Genomic DNA, 23,128 nt, shown 5'->3' on the forward strand with positions numbered 1-23,128 from the left:
AATAGTTACAGAACCCATTGGCCCTTTATGGTTGTGAGATTTTGGGTCCACTCAACAACCAAGAATTCACAAAATGGGACAAAAACTAAATTGAGACTGCATGCAGAATTCTGCAAAAATATCCCCCGTGTGCAACTTAAAACACCAAATAAGGCATGCAGAGCAGAATTAGGCTGATACCTGCTAATTATCAAAGTCCAGAAAAGAGACGCTAAATTCTACAACCACCTAAAAGGAAGCAATCCCCAAACCTTCCATCACCTAAAGAGAAATTAACCTGTAGAAGAGCCCCCTAAGCAAGTGTGACGGATGTGAAACGGCTAGCTTAGTTAGCGGTGCGCGCTAAATAGCGTTTCAATCGGTGACGTCACTTGCTCTGAGACCTTGAAGTAGTAGTTCCCCTTGCTCTGCAAGGGCCGCTTTGTGGAGCGATGGGTAACGATGCTTCGTGGGTGACTGTTGTTGATGTGTGCAGAGGGTACCTGGTTCGCGCCCGGGTATGGGCGAGGGGACGGTCTAAAGTTATACTGTTACACAAGCTCGTCCTGGGGCTCTGTTCACAAACAGAGCCCCAGGACAGCAACACAATTAGACCCAACCAAATCACGAGAAAACAAAAAGATAATTACTTGACACATTGGAACTAAAAAAAATTAAACCCAGAGAAAAATAGAATGCTTTTTGTCCCTAAACAGAGAGTACACAGTGAATACCTGACCACTGTGACTGACCCAAACTTAAGGAAAGCTTTGACTACAGACTCTTGCTCGTGAGAAAGGCTGCCATAGGCAGACCTGGCTCTCAAGAGAAGACAAGCTATGTTCACACTGCACACAGAATGAGATGGAAACTGAGCTGCACTTCCTAACCTCCTGCCAAATGTATGACCATATTAGAGACACATATTTTCTTCAGATTGCACAGACCCACAAAGAATTCGGAAACAAACACCGTTTTGATAAACTCCCATATCTACTGGGGGAAATACCACAGTGTTCCATCACAGCAGCAAGATTTGTGACCTGTTGCCACTAGAAAAGGGCAACCAGTGAAGAACACACACCATTGTAAATACAACCCATATCTATGTTTATTTATTTTCCCTTTTGTACTTTAACTATTTGCACATCATTACAACACTGTAATATAGACATAATAAGACAATTGAAACGTCTTAATTCTTTTCGAACTTCCGTGAGTGCAATGTTTACTGTTCATTTGTATTGTTTATTTAACTGTTGTTTATTATCTACTTCACTTGCTTTGGCAATGTTATCATATGTTTCCCATGCCAATAATGTCCTTATATTGAATTGAGAGGTAGAGGAAGAGGAAGAGGAGAAGAAGATATATGAAAGGTAAAGAGAGTGGATGAGGGAGAGCCCATCCCTGGTGTCTGCTAGTGAAGTAGTGTGTGTGTGTGTGTGTGTGTGTGTGTGTGTGTGTGTGTGTGTGTGTGTGTGTGTGTGTGTGTGTGTGTGTGTGTGTGTGTGTGTGTGTGTGTGTGTGTGTGTGTGTGTGTGCTCGCGCGTTCGTGTTTGTGCGCGTGTGAGTGAACGCGTTTAACTCTGCTTGTGAGGACCACAAGAAATGTAGAAGAACAAACATTGGACCAAATGGTGATATTTTGTTAGTCCCCACAAGGTCAAATGCTATTTCTAGGGGGTTTAGGGTTAAGGTTAGAATTAGTTTTAGGGTTAGAATTACGTCCAAGGTCAGAGTTAGGAGCTAGGGTTATGGTTAGGAGCTAGGGTTAGGGTTAGGAGCTAGGGTTAGGGTTAGGGTTAGGGGTTAGAGAAAATATAATTTTGAATGGGAGTGAATTGTGTGTTCCCAGAAGGTTAGCTGTACAAGACTGTGTGTGTGTGTGTGTGTGTGTGTGTGTGTGTGTGTGTGTGTGTGTGTGTGTGTGTGTGTGTGTGTGTGTGTGTGTGTGTGTGTGTGTGTGTGTGTGTGTGTGTGTGTGTGTGTGTGTGTGTGTGTGTGTGTGTGTGTGTGTGTGTGTGTGTGTTTGGAGAGGCTGCTTGCCTGCTAGCTGAATCACTCAGTGTGGGAGTGTAAATATCCTGTAGTGCCTGCTGCATGTGGGACCTCATCCTGTCCTCTCCCGCTCTGTCACTCTTTCTCCATCTCCTGTAGTTCATCTCTCTTCCTCCTCTCAGTCCGCCAGCACCATTCCCTTTCCCCTGCCCTTTCTCTCCCTCCACCTCTCTAAACCTCTCTCTCTCTCCCTCCACCTCTCTAAACCTCTCTCTCTCTCCCTCCACCTCTCTAAACCTCTCTCTCTCTCCCTCCACCTCTCTAAACCTCTCTCTCTCTCCCTCCACCACTCTAAATCTCTCTCTCTCTCCCTCCATCTCTCTCCACCTATCTCTGATTCTCTCCCTCCACCTCTCTCCATTTATCTCTCTCCACCTCTCTCTGATTCTCTCCCTCCACCTCTCTACCTTTACCTCTCTCAGACTATCTCTGATTCTCTCCCTCCACCTCTCTAAACCTCTCTCTCTCCCTCCACTTCTCTACCTTTACCTCTCTCCACCTATCTCTGATTCTCTCCCTCCACTTCTCTACCTTTATCTCTCTCCACCTCTCTCTGATTCTCTCCCTCCACCTCTCTAAACCTCTCTCTCTCTCCCTCCACTTCTCTACCTTTACCTCTCTCCACCTCTCTCTGATTCTCTCCCTCCACTTCTCTACCTTTATCTCTCTCCACCTCTCTCTGATTCTCTCCCTCCACCTCTCTAAACCTCTCTCTCTCTCCCTCCACTTCTCTACCTTTACCTCTCTCCACCTATCTCTGATTCTCTCCCTCCACCTATCTGTGATTATCTCTCTCCACATATCTATGATTCTCTCCCTCCACCTCTCTAAACCTCTCTCTCTCTCCCTCCACTTCTCTACCTTTACCTCTCTCCACCTCTCTCTGATTCTCTCCCTCCACCTCTCTAAACCTCTCTCTCTCTCCCTCCACTTCTCTACCTTTACCTCTCTCCACCTCTCTCTGATTCTCTCCCTCCACCTCTCTAAACCTCTCTCTCTCCCTCCACTTCTCTACCTTTACCTCTCTCCACCTATCTCTGATTCTCTCCCTCCACCTATCTGTGATTATCTCTCTCCACATATCTATGATTCTCTCCCTCCACCTCTCTCTTAACCTCTCTACTCCTCTCTCTCTCTCCCTCCACCTCTCTCTCTATCTCTCTACTCCTATCTCTCTGTCTCTCTTCCTCCACCTCTCCCCTCATTGACCTAAATGACTCCTCTCTTGATCTTTTTCTCTCTCTTTCCCTGTCTTCTCTCTCTCTTTCTCTCTTTCTCCTCTCTCCTTCCATCTTTCTCAGATATCTCTCGCTTTATCATTGGACACCGTCTATTATCAGAATGGTTCAGAGTTCAGTGTAATGTAAATGTCCCCTGCCGATTTTTTTTTTACAGCATCTTCATAGCACTTTATGTAACCAAGCACAGGAGTTGTTAGCATAATGTTGTTGTTTTTACTGTTCTCTTACCGTGGGACTGAAAAAAAATAAGTGAAAAGAAGGTGGCAATGGAACACACTTGAATCGCAACAAAAACATAGTGGAGAGGTTGTCCCAAAGACAGTAGAATAGGCGACATAATGCTTGGGGAACCGCTCCTTATTTGGTTGACAGTGTTAATTGACATTTGGGCGTAGACCTATTTTCAGTATGCTACAATTGGCTTTTCAAAAATGAAGTCCAACCTCTGCCATCCCTCTGACCGCGGTCGCTGCCTGGTGTGATAGGATGCTTGGCGTTCCACACAGCGGCTCCCACGCCCCCCAGACACACACGTGGGGATCTGCGTCACGCAGTCGCGTGGGAGTGAGAGATGTAGCGAGGGAGGAGCAGCCCAACAGTAGGGGAGTTGGGTGGAACGTATACTTAGCAGGTCCTTTATTCTAAACCTCTATTTCACGTACTCATAATTAGTTTTCTCGCCGTGAGAGAACGGAGAAGTGAAGAACGGAACGAGAGGTTGGATGAGCGGCGTGAAGAGTTCTGCAGGTAGGCTGTAGATGTTTTCTTTCCTTTTCTGGCAGGGCGCAAACTTGAGACGCATCCATAGACGATCTTGGTTGGACTTTAATAGGCTAAATAATGTTGTAGACATGATATGGCATGACCAATATCACAAAGAATGGACTGGGAGTGATAAGACGAATTGTTGATAAGCGTACCTATTGTTGATGAAGTGCACGTCCTGTAAGGGTCATTCAATATGTTGGCACATAAACTAATTGATACGGTTTGTATGACTTTTGTATGCGGAGAGTAGAGTTGTGAACTGCTGTGCATTTGGGCAACAACGACAGTGGAAGCGGGACGGAGTTTTTAGGCTCGTCTATGAGTGGGAAACTCAAACCCATTATTCCCGGGCGCAGGGACACAACCGTTGGGCGTCTACACTACTCCAATGAGTTGTCACTACTCAAAACATTTAAGGAATATGAAGAAACCTGTTGCACTTAATATATCTGAGTACAGTTAATTAAAGTGATTTTGTTGTCATTTACTAAAACCGAAAATTACAACAACAACAAAAACACAACACACAGCTGAAGTCTATTGATGCACCTGTGCGTCAACCTAATTAACATTTTTTTTAAATCCCCATCAAAATCCGCCAGTTTAAACGAGAGAGATCCGTTTTTTTGTTGTTGTTGCATGGGCTGCATCTCAATCCACCACATCCGCCTTGTCGGCCTTCAGCATCTGCAGTGGAAAGTGGCAGAGCTACAGCACTGTTTGACAGACTAGGAGATATCCAGGAAATCAGTCTTACCAGGAAAACATCCGGAGTGACTGAACCATTTGGGTTACAAACTAATATGACCCCACTATGTACTGTAAATAAAATTTGATTCAGGTGGTTAGTAAACTATACTTGAAAATACAATTATTTTGACTTAAGTTTTTTGTTGTCATCTTTAGTGATTATAATTACTACTTTACTGGATTTAAAAAAAGTCCAGAGATGAAATGCATAAATCCTTGTTTAACACTAAGACACGATCATTGAAATTAAAATATATAAAAAAATATATATCTATCTCATACATACAGGACAAACCTGTTATTCCTTACGATGAGGTTTTTGACTGTCTTTGTCTGTTCTTAATTTCTATGGGCTATAGGGGCAGCAGGGTAACCTAGTGGTTAGAGCGTTGGACTACTAAACGGAAGGTTGCAAGTTCATATCCCCGAGCTGACAAGGTACAAATCTGTCGTTCTGCCACTGTTCCTAGGCCGTCATTGAAAATAAGAATTTTTTCTTAACTGACTTGCCTAGTTAAATAAAGGTCAAACACATTTATAAAATAATGCCTGACCCGCATGCAGTATTTTTAATCAAATAATTGTTTCATATTTTTTGACATTTACTATAAAACTTAAATTCATAGGCGTTTATTTGCTTTAATCACTGGACACAACAGCCGCTAATTAGAGACAGACGGCGATTTCCTTAATGCATACAGCTTTTGCTAATTTGTATAGTTAATTGTTTAATTCCAGAATTTTATTTAATTCATTAATTTCCTGCAATAATGTGTTCACACAATGTCATGTTTCTTTTGTCTTCGTATGCCTCTATAAAAAATAATTTTCCTTGACAGAATAATTAATTATTCTACACTTTGACCGTGCATTTTTGTCAGTTCGTACTTACGCCACTAGAAGGTGATCAGATGATTTCTAGGGCTCTGTTCTCTCGAAATGGTTGATTGTTTTTGTGCTTGCTGGTTACCTAGCGGTTCTCAGCTGTTACCAGCCAATGGCTAGCAGTTTCTTACTGCCAATAATAGAGGATGATTGCCATAATTTGTTCAAATCAAATGTTAAACCTCATAAACAATTCATGGTAATCTTGTAAACAATTCATTTAGACCAGGTGTTTATTATTTTTATTTCACCTTTGTTTAACTAGGAAAGTCAGTTAAAAACAGATTCTTATTTACAATGACAGCCTAGGAAGTTGTACAGTACAAGGTTAACTGCCTTGTTCAAGGGCAGGGCAGAACGACAGATTTTTTTACCTTGGCAGCTTAGGGATTTGATCTAGCAACCGTGCGGTTACTGGCCCACTAGGCTACCTGCCCGCTCCAGCACAGGGTATGTGCACAGCTGTCTCTGTAGTGTCCTGGGTAAGGGTGTGTGTAGGTAGACTAGGTGTGTGTGTCACTCTAGTGTGCTGGGTTAGGCTGTGTGTAGTTAAGCAAGGTGTAAAGCTTGTTCCACGGTGTCTGACTTTGGACTGGGAAAAAAGGAAGCCCATGCAGTACCTGTCTGTCTAGATCAGGGTGACTCACAGACAGGGAGAGAAGGGGAAGGAGGGAGAGAAGGGGAAGGAGGGAGAGAAGGGGAAGGAGGGAGAGAAGGGGAAGGAGGGAGAGAAGGGGAAGGAGGGAGAGAAGGGGAAGGAGGGAGAGAAGGGGAAGGAGGGAGAGGCAGCGGCGGGAAGGAGGGAGAGAAGGGGAAGGAGGGAGAGGCAGCGGCGGGAAGGAGGGAGAGAAGGGGAAGGAGGGAGAGAAGGGGAAGGAGGGAGAGAAGGGGAAGGAGGGAGAGGCAGCGGCGGGAAGGAGGGAGAGGCAGCGGCGGGAAGGAGGGAGAGGCAGCGGCGGGAAGGAGGGAGAGGCAGGGGCGAGAAGGAGGGAGAGGCAGGGGCGAGAAGGAGGGAGAGGCAGGGGCGAGAAGGAGGGGAGAGAGGGAGAGGATATGTGGAATAGTAAGTGACTGAGAGAAAGAAGATAACAGAGAGATACTGACATTACCACCATGCTAGCTGCACTCATCCTCCTCTAGCCTTCTTGCCCTGTCCAATTGTAATTGATCTTTAATTGAGATGTCAACTGACTCCAGTTAGGAGTACTGGGCCTCAGCCACAGAGCAGTGGGCCTCAGCCACAGAGCAGTGGGCCTCAGCCACAGAGCAGTGGGACTCAGCCACAGAGCAGTGGGCCTCAGCCACAGAGCAGTGGGCCTCAGCCACAGAGCAGTGGGACTCAGCCACAGAGCAGTGGGACTCAGCCACAGAGCAGTGGGACTCAGCCACAGAGCAGTGGGACTCAGCCACAGAGCAGTGGGACTCAGCCACAGAGCAGTGGGACTCAGCCACAGAGCAGTGGGACTCAGCCACAGAGCAGTGGGAAGAGCAGTGGGACTCGGCCACAGAGCAGTTCGTCACGACTGTATAGTACGGATGTTTGAATCTCAATGCTACATTCACATCTCCCTACCATGATATCATTCACATCTCCCTACCATGATATCATTCAGATTTCCCTACCATGATATCATTCACATCTCCCTACCATGATATCATTCAGATTTCCCTACCATGATATCATTCACATCTCCCTACCATGATATCATTCACATCTCCCTACCATGATATCCTTCAGATTTCCCTAACATGATATCCTTCAGATTTCCCTAACATGATATCTAAACCAATATGACACCAATGTCGATGAAACTTAAAAAATCAACTTGATTGGAGGTACCCAACACACTCCCTGCCTCTTGTCATGAGCCGTCCGGCATTAGGAGAAAAAGACAAGGTCTTGGCCCGACCGAGCTCAATATCTAGGCATTGGATAAGAACGAGACTACAGCATCTATAAAGTGATCATTAAACTTGCCACCTTGTCGGACTGAAAACGTTTATGGGGCAACAGTTTTGATTAAATGTAGAATATGTCGCTCTCACGTGCTCATTTCTGTCAATTAAGAACCAACGATATGCTAAATTTTTCTTTTAGCATTTCTGACTATGCTAACGTCTATTTTAGCCGAAGCGCAGAGTTCTAACACTGGGTCGGTTGCTCGGCAACAACACAGTTGCTTGCACCAGACTGACAGTCATAAGAAGCCTATGTGAACTAACCTAGGATACTGTAAATAGCTAGCTACAGTGCCTTCAGAAAGTATTCATACCCCTTATTCCACATTTTGTTGTGTTACAGCATGCATTCTAAATGGATAAAACACTTTTTTCATCTCACCCATCTAAACACAGTACCCAATAATGACCAAGTGAAAACAGAAATATGAAATGCAGAAATATCTAATAGAAAAAGTACATTTCTTTGCCACATTTTTTTGCAGTATTACTTAAAGATGCACCATGCGGAAATCACTCCACCATTTCTTGCTTCCTGAAATTATAATAGTTCGCTTAATTTTGTTACAAAGAAATCATTGTACCATTTAAACCGTGAAATATATAGTTTTCATACACAATTTTTTTTTCAGTTGTTTGGAGTAGAAAACTGAAAGTAAAAGACGCAAAAATGAAATTTTAAAAACTGAAAGCATAGAAATAGAACATATCTACCACTTCTTAAACTTGCTTTCAATGCGAATTTGAGTTCTATAACTTGCATTTCTATGTGAATTTGGTCAGGTCGCCCAAAAAGTGACATATTGCAGCTTTAAGTGCCTCGTTGAACTGTACAGACGTCCTTCTTTTCACTCTGTCATTTAGTTTAGTGTTGTGGAATAACTACATTTTCAGTTTTCTCATATCTCAACTATTAAACTCTGCAACTGTTTTAAAATCACTATGAGGCCAATGGTGAAATCTCTGAGCAGTTGCCTTCCTCTCCGGCAACTGAGTTAGGAAAGACGTCTGTATCTTGGTAGTGACTGGGTGTATTGATACACCATCCAGAGTGTAATTAATAACTAGGGATAATCAGCATCTGCTTTTTTTTATTTTTTATCCATCTACCAATCAGTGCCCTTTGCGAGGCATTGAAAAACCCCCCTGGTCTTTGTTGTTGAATTTGTGCTTGAAATTCACTACTCGATTGAGGGACCTTACAGATAATTATATGTCTGAGATTGGGTACTCATTCAAAAATCATGTTAACAACTTTTATTGAACATGGAATGAGTCCATGCAACGTATTATGCGACTTGTTACGCATATTTCTACTCCTGAACTTACTGAGGCCATAACAAAGGGTTGAATACTTACTGACTCAATACATTTCAGCTTTTAATGCTTTATTAATTAAAAAATATTCTACAAACAAAGTTCCACTTTGAAATTATGGGGTATGTAGATCAGTGACACGAAATATCAATGTGATCAATTTTAAGGAGTGTGAGAACTTTCTGCAGGTACTGTTGGTTACTTTTCCCACATTTTGTTATGTCGCAGCCTTATTGTGCATTTTTTTCATTTAGTCCATTTTTACATCAATCTACACACAATACCCCATATTGACAATTTTTTGCAAATGTATTAAAAATAAAAAACAGAAATACCTTATTTACATAAGTATTCAGACCCTTTGCTCAGGTGCATCCTGTTTCCATTGATCATCCTTGAGATGTTTCTACAACTTCATTGGAGTCCATCATGTCCAATTTGATTGGACATGATTAGGAAAGGCACACACCTGTCTATATAAGGTCCCACAGTTGACAGTGCATGTCAAAGCACAAAGAAGTTGTCCGTAGAGGTCTGAGACAGGATGTGTCAAGGAACAGATTTAGGGAAGGGTACCAAAAAATGTCTGCAGCATTGAAGGTACAAGAACACAGTATCCGCCATCATTCTTAAATGGATGAAGTTTCGAACCACCAAGACTCTTCCTGGAGCTCGCTGCCTGACCAAACTGAGCAATCGGGCCTTGGTCAGGGAGGTGACCAAGAACCCGATGGTCACTCTGACAAAGCTCTAGAGTTCCTCTGTTGATATGGGAGAACCTTCCAGAAGGCCAACCATCTATGCAGCACTCCACCAATCAGGCCTTTATGGTAGAGTGACCAGGCGGAAGCCACTCCTCAGTAAAAGGCACATGACAGCCCGCTTTGAGTTTGACAAAAGGCACCTGAAGTCTGACTATGAGAAACAAGATTCTCTGGTCTGATGAAACCAAGATTTAACTATTTGGCCTGAATGCCAAGCGTCACATCTGGAGGTAACCTGGCACCATCCCTACGGTGAAGCGTGGTGGTGGCAGCATCATGCTGTGGGGGTGTTTTTCAGGGACTGGGAGACAAGTCACGATTGAGGCAAAGATGAACGGAGCAAAGTACAGAGAGATCTTTGATGAAAACCTGCTCCAGAGTGCTCAGGACCTCACACTGGGGCGAAGGTTAACCTTCCAACAGGACAGCAACCCTAAGCACACAGCCAAGACAACACAGGAGTGTCTTTGGGACAAGTCTCTGAATGTCCTTGAGTGGCCCAGCCAGAGCCCGGACTTGAACTCGATCGGACATCTCTGGAGAGACCTGAAAATATCTGTGCAGCAATGCTCCTCATCCAACCTGACAGAGCTTGAGGGGATCTGCAGAGAATAATGGAAGAAACTCTCCAAATACAGGTGTGCCCAGCTTGTAGCGTCATAACCAAGAAGACTTGAGGCTGTATTCGCTGCCAAAGGTGCTTCAACAAAGTACTGAGTAAAGGGTCTGAATAATTATGTAAATGTAATATATATATATATTATTTATACAGTAGCAGTGAAAAGTTTGAACACACCTGGGGTGGCAGGGTAGCCTAGTGGTTAGAGCGTTGGACTAGTAACCGCAAGGGTGCAAGTTCATATCCCCGAGCTGACAAGGTCATTCTGTCATTCTGCCCCTGAACAGGCAGTTAACCCACTGTTCCTAGGCCGTCATTGAAAATAAAAATTTGTTCTTAACTGACTTGCCTAGTTAAATAAAGGTAGAAATTACATGGTTTTCTTTATTTTTACGATTTTCTACATTTTAGAATAATAGTGAAGACAACTATGAAATAACACATCGTCATGTCGTAATCAAAAAAGTGTCGAACAAATCCAAATATATTTGAGATTCATCACCCTTTGCCCTGATGACAGCTTTGCACACTCTTGGCATTCTCTCAACCAGCTTCATTAGGTGCATTTCAATTAACACTTTTTTGGTTACTACATGATTCCATATGTGTTATTTCATAGTTCCGATGTCTTTACTATTATTCTACACTGTATGAGTAGGTGTGTCCAAACTCTTCATTGGTACTGTGTATATTTTTTTAAACATAAAAAAACACACTCAATTAGTATTTGGTAGCATTGCCTTTAAATCGTTTAACTTTGGTCAAACGTTTCAGGTAGCCTTCCACAAGCTTCCCACAATAAGTAAGGTGAATTGTGGCCCATTCCTCCTGACAGAGCTGGTGGAACTGAGTCAGGTTTGTAGGCCTCTTTGCTCGCACACGTTTTTTCAGTTCTGCCCACAAATTTTCTATAGGATTGAGGTCAGGGCTTTGTGATGGCCACTCCAATACCTTGACTTTGTTGTCCTTACGCCATTTTGCCACAACTTTGGAAGAAGATTTGGGGTCATTGTCAATTTGGAGGACCCGTTTGTGACCAAGCTTTAACTTCCTGACTGATGTTTTGTGATGTTGCTTCAATATTATCCACATAATTTTCCTTCATGTTCCATCAATTTTGTGAAGGGCACCAGTCCCTCCTAAGGCAAAGCACCCCCGCAACATGATGCTGCCACCCCCGTGCATCACGGTTGGGATGGTATTCTTCGGCTTGCAAGCCTCCCCCTTTTTCCACCATACATAACAATGGTCATTATGGCCAAACAGTTCTATTTTTGTTTCATCAGACCAGAGGACATTTCTCCAAAAAGTACAAACTTTGTCCCCATGTGCAGTTGGAAACCGTAGTCTGGCTTTTTTATGGCGGTTTTGGAGCAGTGTCTTCTTCCTTTCTGAGCGGCCTTTCAGGTTATGTCGATATAGGTCTCGTTTTACTGTGGATATAAATACTTTTGTACCTGTTTCCTCAGGCATCTTCACAAGACTCTTTGCTGTTGTTTTGGGATTGATATGCACTTTTTGCACTAAAGTACGTTAATCTCTAGGAGAGAGAACGCGTCTCCTTCCTGAGTGGTATGACTGCTCCGTGGTCCCATGGTGTTTATACTTTTGTACTATTGTTTGTACAGATGAATGTGGTACCTTCAGGCATTTATAAATTGTTCCCATGAATGAACCATACTTGTGGAGGTCTACAATTTGTTTTCTTCTGAGGTATGATTTATTTTCCCCCCCATGATGTCAAGCAAAGAGGCACTGAGTTTGAAGGTAGGCCTTGAAACACATCCACAGGTACATCTCCAATTGACTTAAATTGTCAATTAGCCTATGACATCATTTTCTGGACTTTTCCAAGCTGTTTAAAGGCACAGTCAACTTAGTGTATGTAAACTTCTGACCCACTGGCATTGTGATACAGTGAATTATAAGTGAAATAATCTGTCTGTAAACAATTGTTGGAAAAATAACTTGCGTCATGCACAAAGTAGATGTCTTAACTGACTTGCCAAAACTATAGTTTGTTAACAAGAAATTTGTGGAGTGGTTGAACATGAGTTTTAATGACTCCAACCTAAGTGTATGTAAACTTCCGACTTCAACTGTAGGTTGCCAGCTAGCTAGCTAACGTTAGCTAACAACAGTCAGCTGAAAGCTAGCTAGATTTATTTGTTTTGATTTGTCAGTAAGATCCAGGCATCGTTCCTATCTCAGTTGACAGAGAGGAAGGAAACCACTCAGGGAATTCACATTGAAGCCAATGGTGTGTAATGGCTGTGATAGGAGAACTGAGGATGGATCGACAACATTGTAGTTACTCACAATACTAACCTAATTGATAGAGTGAAAAGAAGGAAGCCTGTACTTAATACAATTATTCCAAAACATGCATCCTGTTTGCAATAAGGCACTAAACTAAAACTGCTAAAAATGTGGCAATTAACTTTAAAATGAACTTTTTGTCCTGAATACAAAGTGTTATGTTTGTGGCCAATCCAACACAACACATCATTGAGTACCACTCACCATATTTTCAAGCATGGTGGTAGCTGCATTATGTTATGGGTATGCTTGTCATTGGCAAGGACTAGGGAGTTTTTTGGGGATACATCTAAACAGAATAGATCTAAGCACAGGCAAAATCCTAGAGGAAAACCTGGTTCTGTCTGCTTTCCAACAGACACTGGGAGACAAATTCACCATTGGACAATAACCTTAAACACAAGGCCAAAAATACACTGGAGTTGCTTTCCAAGACAACATTGAATGTTCCTGAGTGGCCTAGTTACAATTCTGACTTAAATCAGCTTGGAAATCTATGGCTAGACTTGAAAATGCCTGTCTAGCAATGATCAACAACCAATTTGAAAGAGCTTGAAGAATTCAAAAAAAGTTTAAAAGTGCAAATCTTGTACAATCCAGGTATGCAAAGCTCTTAGAGACTTACCCAGGAAGACTCACATGCATTTCTCCATTTAATTTCCAATACATTTGTAAAACCTTCTAAAAACACTTTCACTTTGTGATTATCAATATTGAATTCAGGCTGTAACAGGCTGCAACATGTGGAATAAGTCAAGGGGTATGAAAACTGGGATTGAGTTGATTTATAACTGCACATTGGGATTGGCTGAAGTGTTTGTGTGTGTGTGTGATTCTCAGTGCACAACCCACTTTTTGTGCGCAGATGCAGTGCAATGTAATGTAAATGGGCCACTGTGATAGACAGCAACCTGCCTTGTTGCTCCATTTCACTCCCTACTCCCTGTCACTCTTCTCACTGGCTCTGTTGGGTAGCTAGCTATAAACTGTACTGGGGACAGGGAGTGGGGAAGGAATTCACACATACAATACATACACACACAATGGTTGACTCCATGCTGTGAGAGAGACTACTAGAATCTGAAGTCAAATGTCTACTCTTTGCTGATGATCTGGTGCTTCTGTCCCCAACCAAGGAGGGCCTACAGTAGCAATTAGATCTTCTGCACAGATTCTGTCAGACCTGGGCCCTGACAGTATATTTCAGTAAGACAAAAATAATGGTGTTCCAAAAAAGTTGCCAGGACCGCAAATACAAATTCCAACTAGATACCATTGCCCTAGAGCACACAAAAAAACTATGCATACCTCGGCCTTAACATCAGTGCAACAGGTTACTACCACAACCCTGTGAGAGATAAATCAAATCAAATCAAATCTTATTTGTCACATACACATTGTTAGCAGATGTTAAATGCGAGTGTAGCGAAATGCTTGTGCTTCTAGTTCCGACAATGCAGTGATAACCAACAAGTAATCTAACTAACAATTCCAAAACTACTGTCTTATACACAGTGTAAGGGGATAAGGAACATGTACATAAGGATATATGAATGAGTGATGGTACAGAGCAGCATACAGTAGATGGTATCGAGTACAGTATATACATATGAGATGAGTGTGTAGACAAAGTAAACAAAGTGGCATAGTTAAAGTGGCTAGTGATACATGTGTTACATAAGGATGCAGTCGATGATGTAGAGTACAGTATATACATATGCATATGAGATGAATAATGTAGGGTAAGTAACATTATATAAGGTAGCATTGTTTAAAGTGGCTAGTGATATATTTACATCATTTCCCATCAATTCCCATTATTAAAATGGCTGGAGTTGGGTCAGTGTCAATGACAGTGTGTTGGCAGCAGCCACTCAATGTTAGTGGTGGCTGTTTAACAGTCTGATGGCCTTGAGATAGAAGCTGTTTTTCAGTCTCTCGGTCCCAGCTTTGATGCACCTGTACTGACCTCGCCTTCTGGATGATAGCGGGGTGAACAGGCAGTGGTTCGGGTGGTTGATGTCCTTGATGATCTTTATGGCCTTCCTGTAACAACGGGTGGTGTAGGTGTCCTGGAGGGCAGGTAGTTTGCCCCCGGTGATGCGTTGTGCAGTCCTCACTACCCTCTGGAGAGCCTTACGGTTGAGGGCGGAGCAGTTGCCGTACCAGGCGGTGATACAGCCCGCCAGGATGCTCTCGATTGTGCATCTGTAGAAGTTTGTGAGTGCTTTTGGTGACAAGCCGAATTTCTTCAGCCTCCTGAGGTTGAATAGGCGCTGCTGCGCCTTCTTCACGACGCTGTCAGTGTGAGTGGACCAATTCAGTTTGTCTGTGATGTGTATGCCGAGGAACTTAAAACTAGCTACCCTCTCCACTACTGTTTCATCGATGTGGATAGGGGGGTGTTCCCTCTGCTGTTTCCTGAAGTCCACAATCATCTCCTTAGTTTTGTTGACGTTGAGCGAGAGAGAGGAAAATGTTTTAAAGAGCAGGTGCTTCTACACCTGCATTTCTTGCTGTTTGGGGTTTTAGGCTGGGTTTCTGTACAGGTGCTTCTACACCTGCATTGCTTGCTGTTTGGGGTTTTAGGCTGGGTTTCTGTACAGCACTTTGAGATATCAGCTGATGTACGAAGGGCTATATAAATACATTTGATTTGATTTGATAAACCTTCCAATAGTGAACAGGATAACATTATCTTGATCTGCAATGCCTAACGGATCTAAAGCGAGAGCGAGCAACTACGTGTGCTGAAGAGTATGTATGATGTGTAACTCTCCCTGGTCTCCAGGAGTGTTGCATGCTGGGATGGATTCAGAGCTGCCTCTCTGTGTCTGCATGCTCCACTGCTTCATGTTCTCTATCCCTCTAATCTACAGGACATTAGAAGTGTATATATCTGGTATATTTTTGCTGTGTTTTTACTTACGATTTATTTATTGTTCAGGTCTTTCACGGCTGAAATCTACTTTGTATTTCTGGAGTTTGACTATGAACAATTTATTTGTATTATGTGCATGTGGCTGGTTTTATAATTTCATAGTGGTTTTCACAGTGTTGAGACTATCCCTTCTCAGACTTGACACAGCATGTTATGTCATCGTTTTTATGACTGTTAAAGTATATGGCAATAGTGTGTGTGTGTTCTGTCAGGTATGTTGGCAGCATTGAAACTAAGTTGTCAGTGTGTTCTGTCAGGGATGGCGGCGGTGTTACCCAGGACCCTTGGGGAGCTCCAGCTCTACAGGATCCTCCAGAGGGCCAACCTGCTGTCTTACTACGGGGCCTTCATCCAGCAGGGTGGCGACGACGTGCAGCAGCTGTGTGAGGCGGCCGAGGAGGAGTTCCTGGAGATCATGGCCCTGGTGGGCATGGCCAGCAAGCCCCTCCATGTTAGGAGGCTCCAGAAGGCCCTGCGAGACTGGGTCACCAACCCGGCCCTGTTCAACCAGCCCCTAGCCTCTCTCCCTGTCTGCAGCATCCCCGTCTACAAGCTGGAAGCTAACGGTAATTCTAAGGCTAGCGCCCACGTCACGGTGCCCGCTCTCTCACCGGCGGCGGAATGTGTGGGGCCGTCAGGGGTGGGGGGCGAGGGACGAGGATGTACGGCCTCTGGGTCTCCAGTGCAGATTGGCAGCGAACCTCGTTTCTGGGGCTCCTTGTCCTCTCGCGGCGGGGGAGGGGGAGCGGAGAGCGAGCGAAGCCTGTCCCCTGCTGAGATGACCCTGGGTCTGGGTTCTCCCTCGCCGCCGTCCCCACGCGGAGAGGAGGTACTAGATGCCGCAGCGTTGAGGTCGCTGGCAGAGTGCGTGGAACGGCTGGCCCAGGCGCTGCCCCGGAGCGACCCGTCCGAGGTGAAGGAGGGGCTGCGGGGTAACAAGAAGCTGTCCAAGGTGATCTGCCACATCCTGGACATGGAGGAGGAGGACCCGAGGAGGGAAGAAGAGATACGCAAGTACAGCGCAATCTACGGACGCTTTGACTCCAAGAGGAAGGATGGCAAGCACTTCACACTTCACGAGGTAGATGGGGAAAGAGGGTGTTTGTGCATGTGTCTGTTTGTGTCTGTTTGTCTGTGTGTGGCCTCGGTGTGCAAAAAAGTAACATTTACAGATATTTAGGAACTTAATTGTTGTTATTCAACTTTCCCGAAATTGAGAACTCGTTATAACAATGACCCTCCAACACCTCTTCTTCCCCTCCTCTCCTCCTCCCCCTTCTCTGTGTCTAGCTGACAGTGAATGAGGCAGCAGCTCAGTTGTGTATGAAGGAGGTCTCCCTGCTGACCAGGCGAGAAGAGTTGTTTGGTCTGGCTAGACAGGTCTCTCGCGAGGTCACCTACAAGTACACCTACAGGACTAGCAAGTGAGAAAACACACACGTGCGCACACACACACTGAAAGTAGTGTGATTTCGTAAGCAGTCCAAGCATCAGGAGGATGAATGGAAATACTTTCAATGTGTATAATTATGGGTCATAAAAAGAAAACATATATATATATATATATATATTCAGTGGGGCAAAAAAGTATTTAGTCAGCCACCAATTGTGCAAGTTCTCCCACTTAAAAATATGAGAGAGGCCTGTAATTTTCATCATAGGTACACTTCAACTATGACAGATAAAATGAGAAACAAAATCCAGAAAATCACATTGTAGGATTTTTAATGAATTCATTTGCAAATTATGGTGGAAAATAAGCATTTGGTCACCTACAAACAAGCAAGATTTCTGGCTCTCACAGACCTGTAACTTATTCTTTAAAGAGGCTCTTCTGTCCTCCACTCGTTACCTGTATTAATGGCACCTGTTTGAACTTGTCAGTATAAAAGACACCTGTCCACAACCTCAAACAGTCACAGTATATATATATACAGTTGAAGTTGGAAGTTTACATACTTAGGTTGGAGTCATTAAAACTTGTTTATCAACCACTCCACAAATTTCTTTTTAACAAACTATAGTTTTGGCAAGTCGGTTAGGACATCTACTTTGTGCATGACACAAGTCATTTTTCCAACAATTGTTTACAGACCGATTATTTCACTTATAATTCATTGTATCACAATTCCAGTGGGTCAGAAGTGTACATGCACTAAGTTGACTGTGCCTTTAAACAGCTTTGAAAATTCCAGAAAATGATGTGATGGCTTTAGAAGCTTCTGATAGGCTAATTTGAGTCAATTTGAGGTGTACCTGTGGATGTATTTCAAGGCCTACCTTCGAACTTAGTGCCTCTTTGCTTGACATCATGGGAAAATCAAAAGAAATCAGCCAAGACATCAGAAAAAAATAGTAATCTGGTTCATCCTTGGGAGCAATTTCCAAATGCATGAAGGTACCACGTTCATCTGTACAAACAATAGTACGCAAGTATAAACACCATGGCACCACGCAGCCGTCATACCGCTCAGGAAGGAGACTCGTTCTGTCTCCTAGAGATGAACGTACTTTGGTGAGAAACGTGCAACTCAATCCCAGAACAACTGCAAAGGACCTTGTGAAGATGCTGGAGGAAACCGGTACAAAAGTATCTAATATCCACAGTAAAAAAAATCCTATATCGACATAAACTGAAAGGCCACTCAGCAAGGAAGAAGCCACTGCTCCAAAACTGCCATAAAAAAGCCAGACTACAGTTTGCAACTGCACATGGGGACAAATACCATAGTTTTTGGAGAAATGTCCTCTGGTCTGATGAAACAAAAATAGAGCTGTATGGCCATAATGACCATCGTTATGTTTGGAGGGGAAAGGGGGAGTGTAACGGCGTTCGTCTGTTGAAGGAAGAGAGTCGGACCGAAATGCAGCGTGTTGGTTACTCATGATCTTTAATGAAAGAAAACGAAACGATACATGAAATAACTAAATACAAAAACAACAGAACGGAACGTGAAACTAATTACAGCCTATCTGGTGACTACAACACAGAGACAGGAACAATCACCCACGAATACAAAGCGAAACTATGGCTCCCTAAATACGGTTCCCAATCAGAGACAACGAGAATCACCTGACTCTGATTGAGAATCGCCTCAGGCAGCCAAGCCTAACAACACCCCTAATCAGCCGCGATCCCAAAAAATACAAACCCCAATACGAATACAACATATAAACCCATGTCACACCCTGGCCTACCCAAACATATAACAGAAACACAAAATACAATGACCCAGGCGTGACAGAACCCCCCCCCCCCATAAGGTGCGGACTCCCGGACGCACCTCAAGAGCATAGGGAGGGTCCGGGTGGGCGTCTGTCCATGGTGGCGGTTCTGGCTAGGGACGTGGACCCCACTCCATTAATGTCCTTGTTCCTCCCCTTCGCGCACGGGACAGAGGGGCAAGCCCGGGACAGAGGGGCAAGCCCTGGACAGAGGGGCAAGCCCGGGACAGAGGGGCAAGCCCGGGACAGAGGGGCAAGCCCGGGACAGAGGGGCAAGCCCGGGACAGAGGGGCAAGCCCGGGACAGAGGGGCAAGCCCGGGACAGAGGGGCAAGCCCGGGACAGAGGGGCAAGCCCGGGACAGAGGGGCAAGCCCGGGACAGAGGGGCAAGCCCGGGACAGAGGGGCAAGCCCGGGACTGAGGAGTAAGCCCAGGCAGGTAGTAGGCTCCGGTAAATCCTGGCTGGCTGGCAGAACTGGAAGATTCAGGTTGACAAGCAGATCTGGAAGAGACTGGTTGTCTGGCAGATCTGGAAGAGACTGGTTGTCTGGCAGATCTGGAAGGGACTGGTTGTCTGGCAGATCTGGAAGGGACTGGTTGTCTGGCAGATCTGGAAGGGACTGGTTGTCTGGCAGATCTGGAAGGGACTGGTTGTCTGGCAGATCTGGAAGGGACTGGTTGTCTGGCAGATCTGGAAGGGACTGGTTGTCTGGCGGCGCTGGGCTGACTGGCGGCGCTGGGCAGACTGGGAGCACTGGCGGCGCTGGGCCGACTGGGAGCACTGGCGGCGCTGGGCAAACGGGAGACTCTGGCATTAGAGGAGAAAGGCTCTGGCTGCGCTAAACAGGCGGGAGACTCCGACAGCGCAGGAGAGGAGAAAAGCGCTGGCTGCGCTGAACAGGCGAGGCGCACTGGAGGCCTGGTGCGTGGTGCTGGAACTGGTGGTACTGGATCGAGGACACGCACAGGAAACCTGGTGCGGGGAGCTGCTACCGGAGGACTGGTGTGTGGAGGTGGCTCTGAATAGACCGGACCGTGCAGGCGCACTGGAGCTCTTGAGCACCGAGCCTGCCCAAGCTTACCTGGCTCGATGCCCACTCTAGCCCGGCCAATAGGAAGGGCTGGTATGTGCCGCACCTGGCTCTGCACCCGCACTGGAAACACTGTGCGCTCCATAGCATAACACGGTGCCTGCCCGGTCTCTCTAGCCCAACGGTGAGCACAGGGAGTTTGCGCAGGTCTCCTACCTGGCATAACCATACTCCCTTCTAGCCCCCCCCAATATTTTTTTTGGGCTGCTTTTCAGGCTTCCAACCGCGTCGCCGTGCTGCCTCCTCATACCAGCGCCTCTCCGCTTTAGCCGCTTCTATTTCTTCCTTGGGACGGCGATATTCTCCAGGCTGAGCCCAGGGTCCTTTACCGTCTAATTCCTCCTCCCATGTCCAATTCTCCAAGTGGTGCAGCCTCTCCCACTGCAACTGCTCTTCACGATTAACAGGGAGAGTTGGCTCAGGTCTGAACCCTGACTCAGCCACTCTCTCTCTGCGCCCTCCCCCAATAAATAATTGGGGGTTACTTTCGGTTTTCGCTCAGCGTCGCAGTGTTTTCCTTTTTGACTCCATTCGCCTGTAGCCCTCTTCTCACTGCTGAAGCGAATCCCAGGCGGGCGCCTGCACTCTCTCTGGGTCGGCCGCCCACCTGTCGATTTCTTCCCACGTCGTATACTCCATGCCTCTACCTTCCATAACGTCCTCCTTTCGCTCTTGCCAGTTTACACACTGCTCGGTCCGTGAGTGGTGGGTGATTCTGTAACGGCGTTTGTCTGTTGAAGGAAGAGTCGGACCGAAATGCAGCGTGTTGGTTACTCATGACTTTAATGAAAGAAAACAAAACGATACATGAAATAACTAAATACAAAAACAACAGAACGGAACGTGAAACTAATTACAGCCTATCTGGTGACTACAACACAGAGACAGGAACAATCACCCACGAATACAAAGCGAAACTATGGCTCCCTAAATACGGTTCCCAATCAGAGACAACGATAAGCACCTGACTCTGATTGAGAATCGCCTCAGGCAGCCAAGCCTAACAACACCCCTAATCAGCCGCGATCCCAAATAATACAAACCCCAATACGAATACAACATATAAACCCATGTCACACCCTGGCCTACCCAAACATATAACAAAAACACAAAATACAATGACCAAGGTGTGACAGGGAGGCTTGCAAGCCGAAGAACACCATCCCAGCTGTGAAGCACGGGGGTGGCATCATCATGTTGTGGGGGTGCTTTGCTGCAGGAGGGACTGGTGCACTTCACAAAATAGATGGCATAATGAGGGGGGAAAGGTATGTGGCTATATTGCAACATAAGCAACATCTCAAGACATCATTCAGGAAGTTAAAGCTTGGTCGCAAATGGGGCTTCCAGATGAACAATGAGCCCAAACATACTTCCAAAGTTGTGGCAAAATGGCTTAAGGACAACAAAGTCAAGGTATTAGTGGCCATCACAAAGCCCTGACCTCAATCTTATAGAAAATTTGTGGGCAGTACTGAAAAAGCGTGCACGAGCAAGGAGGCCTACAAACCTGACTCGGTTACACCAGCTCTGTCAGGCTGAATGGGCAAAAATTCACCCAACTGAACAATTTAAAGGCAATGCTACTAAATAATCATTGAGTGTATGTACATTTCTGACCCACTGGTATAGTGATGAAAGAAATAAAAGCTGAAATAAATTATCTCTACTATTATTCTGACATTACACATTCTTAAAAGAAAGTGGTGATCCTAACTGACCTAAACCAGGGAATTTTTACTCAGATTAAATGTCAGGAATTCTGCTAAACTGAGTTTAAATGTATTTGGCTTAGGTGTATGTAAACTTCCGACTTCAACTGTAAAAAGTATTTAATAAGAATAATTCATTCATTCAGATCTTGGATGTGTTATTTTAGTGTTCCCTTTATTTTTTTGAGCAGTGTATATATATTTTCTATATAGAAAAGAGGATTAGAAATTATGCGAGTAATGTTATTTGATACTCATTCTATATTCTAATTTCATAGCTGATCAATCCCTGATCAAATACTTTTATTTGACAGCATTGCCTTCTCATGACTGGTCCTTGAGAATAAAGTTGAAATAGAAAATACCACATGAGTTATTTGAGTATAAAATCTCATGTTCCATCTTGGAAGTTGCCAGCCTGCTTGTGCCAGCCACTCCTTTACTCCTTCTTGATGACAGAGGTTTTAATCAGACATGCAGGTGCTTCCTGGCTGGCAACCACAACGACGGAAAATTCCACCCAACGCCTGTGTCTTTCTCACTTCTTCGCGTCGTGATGTTGTTGCTGATTCATAAATAATTATTTTTATGGGACGGACATTGTCCCCGCTTCCACCATCCTTTTGGCTTAGTTGATGTAACCTGAATGTTTCAATTATTAAAATTATTTTTTTTATTTCAATTATTAAAAAATAATCACTGATTTTACATTTGCTTTTCATAACATTAAATGCACTATGCATTAATGTGGGTTAAATGCTGTGGTAAAACAGAATAAATCGATTTATAGAAGTCCCATGATTGTAGTGACTGTCCATTAGTGCTTATCACTTATTAACCATCATTTATCCAAATAAAATGTTGTTTGTCACATGCGCCGAATACAACAGGTGTGGACCTTACGGTGAAGCCCTTAACCAACAATGCAGTTCTAAGAAAAATAAGAGTTAAGAAAATATTTACTAAGTAAACTCAAGTTTAAATTATAATAATAAAGTTACACAGTAAAATAACAACAGTGAGGCTATGTACAGGGCTTTTCACAATTACTTTAATCAAATATTTCAGTTGTGTATATTACATTTGATGACTTTATTATTTCATTCCAAGTCAACATCTCATCTCCATAGAGCTGTTGTCTATGTTGTCTGAAAAAATCACTATGTAGTTCTTCAAAGTAAATAAGGCACACTATTATGACTGCTGAATACCAACTGTCAATCAATTAGATCATGTATGTTCAGTTAGAGAGACCTCGCAAAGCAACTGCTCTCTATCCCTCTCGATGGCACATTATTCTCTCTCTGTCTTCCCCACACTAACTTAATGTAGCAGCAGACTGGACAAGTATGGGCGCGCAATGGATTATGGTCATTGTTAGGGATGCACGATATATCGGTGAACATATCGGAATCGGACGATATTAGCTAAAAATGCCAACATCGGTATTGGCCCGACGTCTAGTTTAACTCCGATGTTATAAACCGATGTTAAAGC

General features: G+C 44.3%; 1 protein-coding gene across 3 annotated transcripts in view; it reads left to right on the plus strand.

Annotated features, from left to right (window-relative positions):
* The first annotated feature begins 3,854 nt into the window (after positions 1–3,854).
* LOC124044246 (NGFI-A-binding protein 1-like) overlaps positions 3,855–23,128 on the plus strand; it is a 43,630-nt gene continuing 24,356 nt past the window's right edge. For 2 of the 3 annotated variants that reach the window (XM_046363855.1, XM_046363857.1), the window contains exons 1-3: positions 3,855–4,028; positions 15,861–16,684; positions 16,894–17,027. In XM_046363855.1, coding sequence (XP_046219811.1) covers positions 4,004–4,028; positions 15,861–16,684; positions 16,894–17,027 — 983 coding nt within the window. In that variant the 5' untranslated portion in view covers positions 3,855–4,003. Of the gene's footprint in view, positions 4,029–15,847; positions 16,685–16,893; positions 17,028–23,128 lie in introns of all 3 variants that reach the window. The other variant, XM_046363856.1, reaches the window with a different exon arrangement.

The sequence above is a fragment of the Oncorhynchus gorbuscha genome, linkage group LG09, assembly GCF_021184085.1.
Source record: "Oncorhynchus gorbuscha isolate QuinsamMale2020 ecotype Even-year linkage group LG09, OgorEven_v1.0, whole genome shotgun sequence".
Classification (NCBI taxonomy): domain Eukaryota; kingdom Metazoa; phylum Chordata; class Actinopteri; order Salmoniformes; family Salmonidae; genus Oncorhynchus; species Oncorhynchus gorbuscha.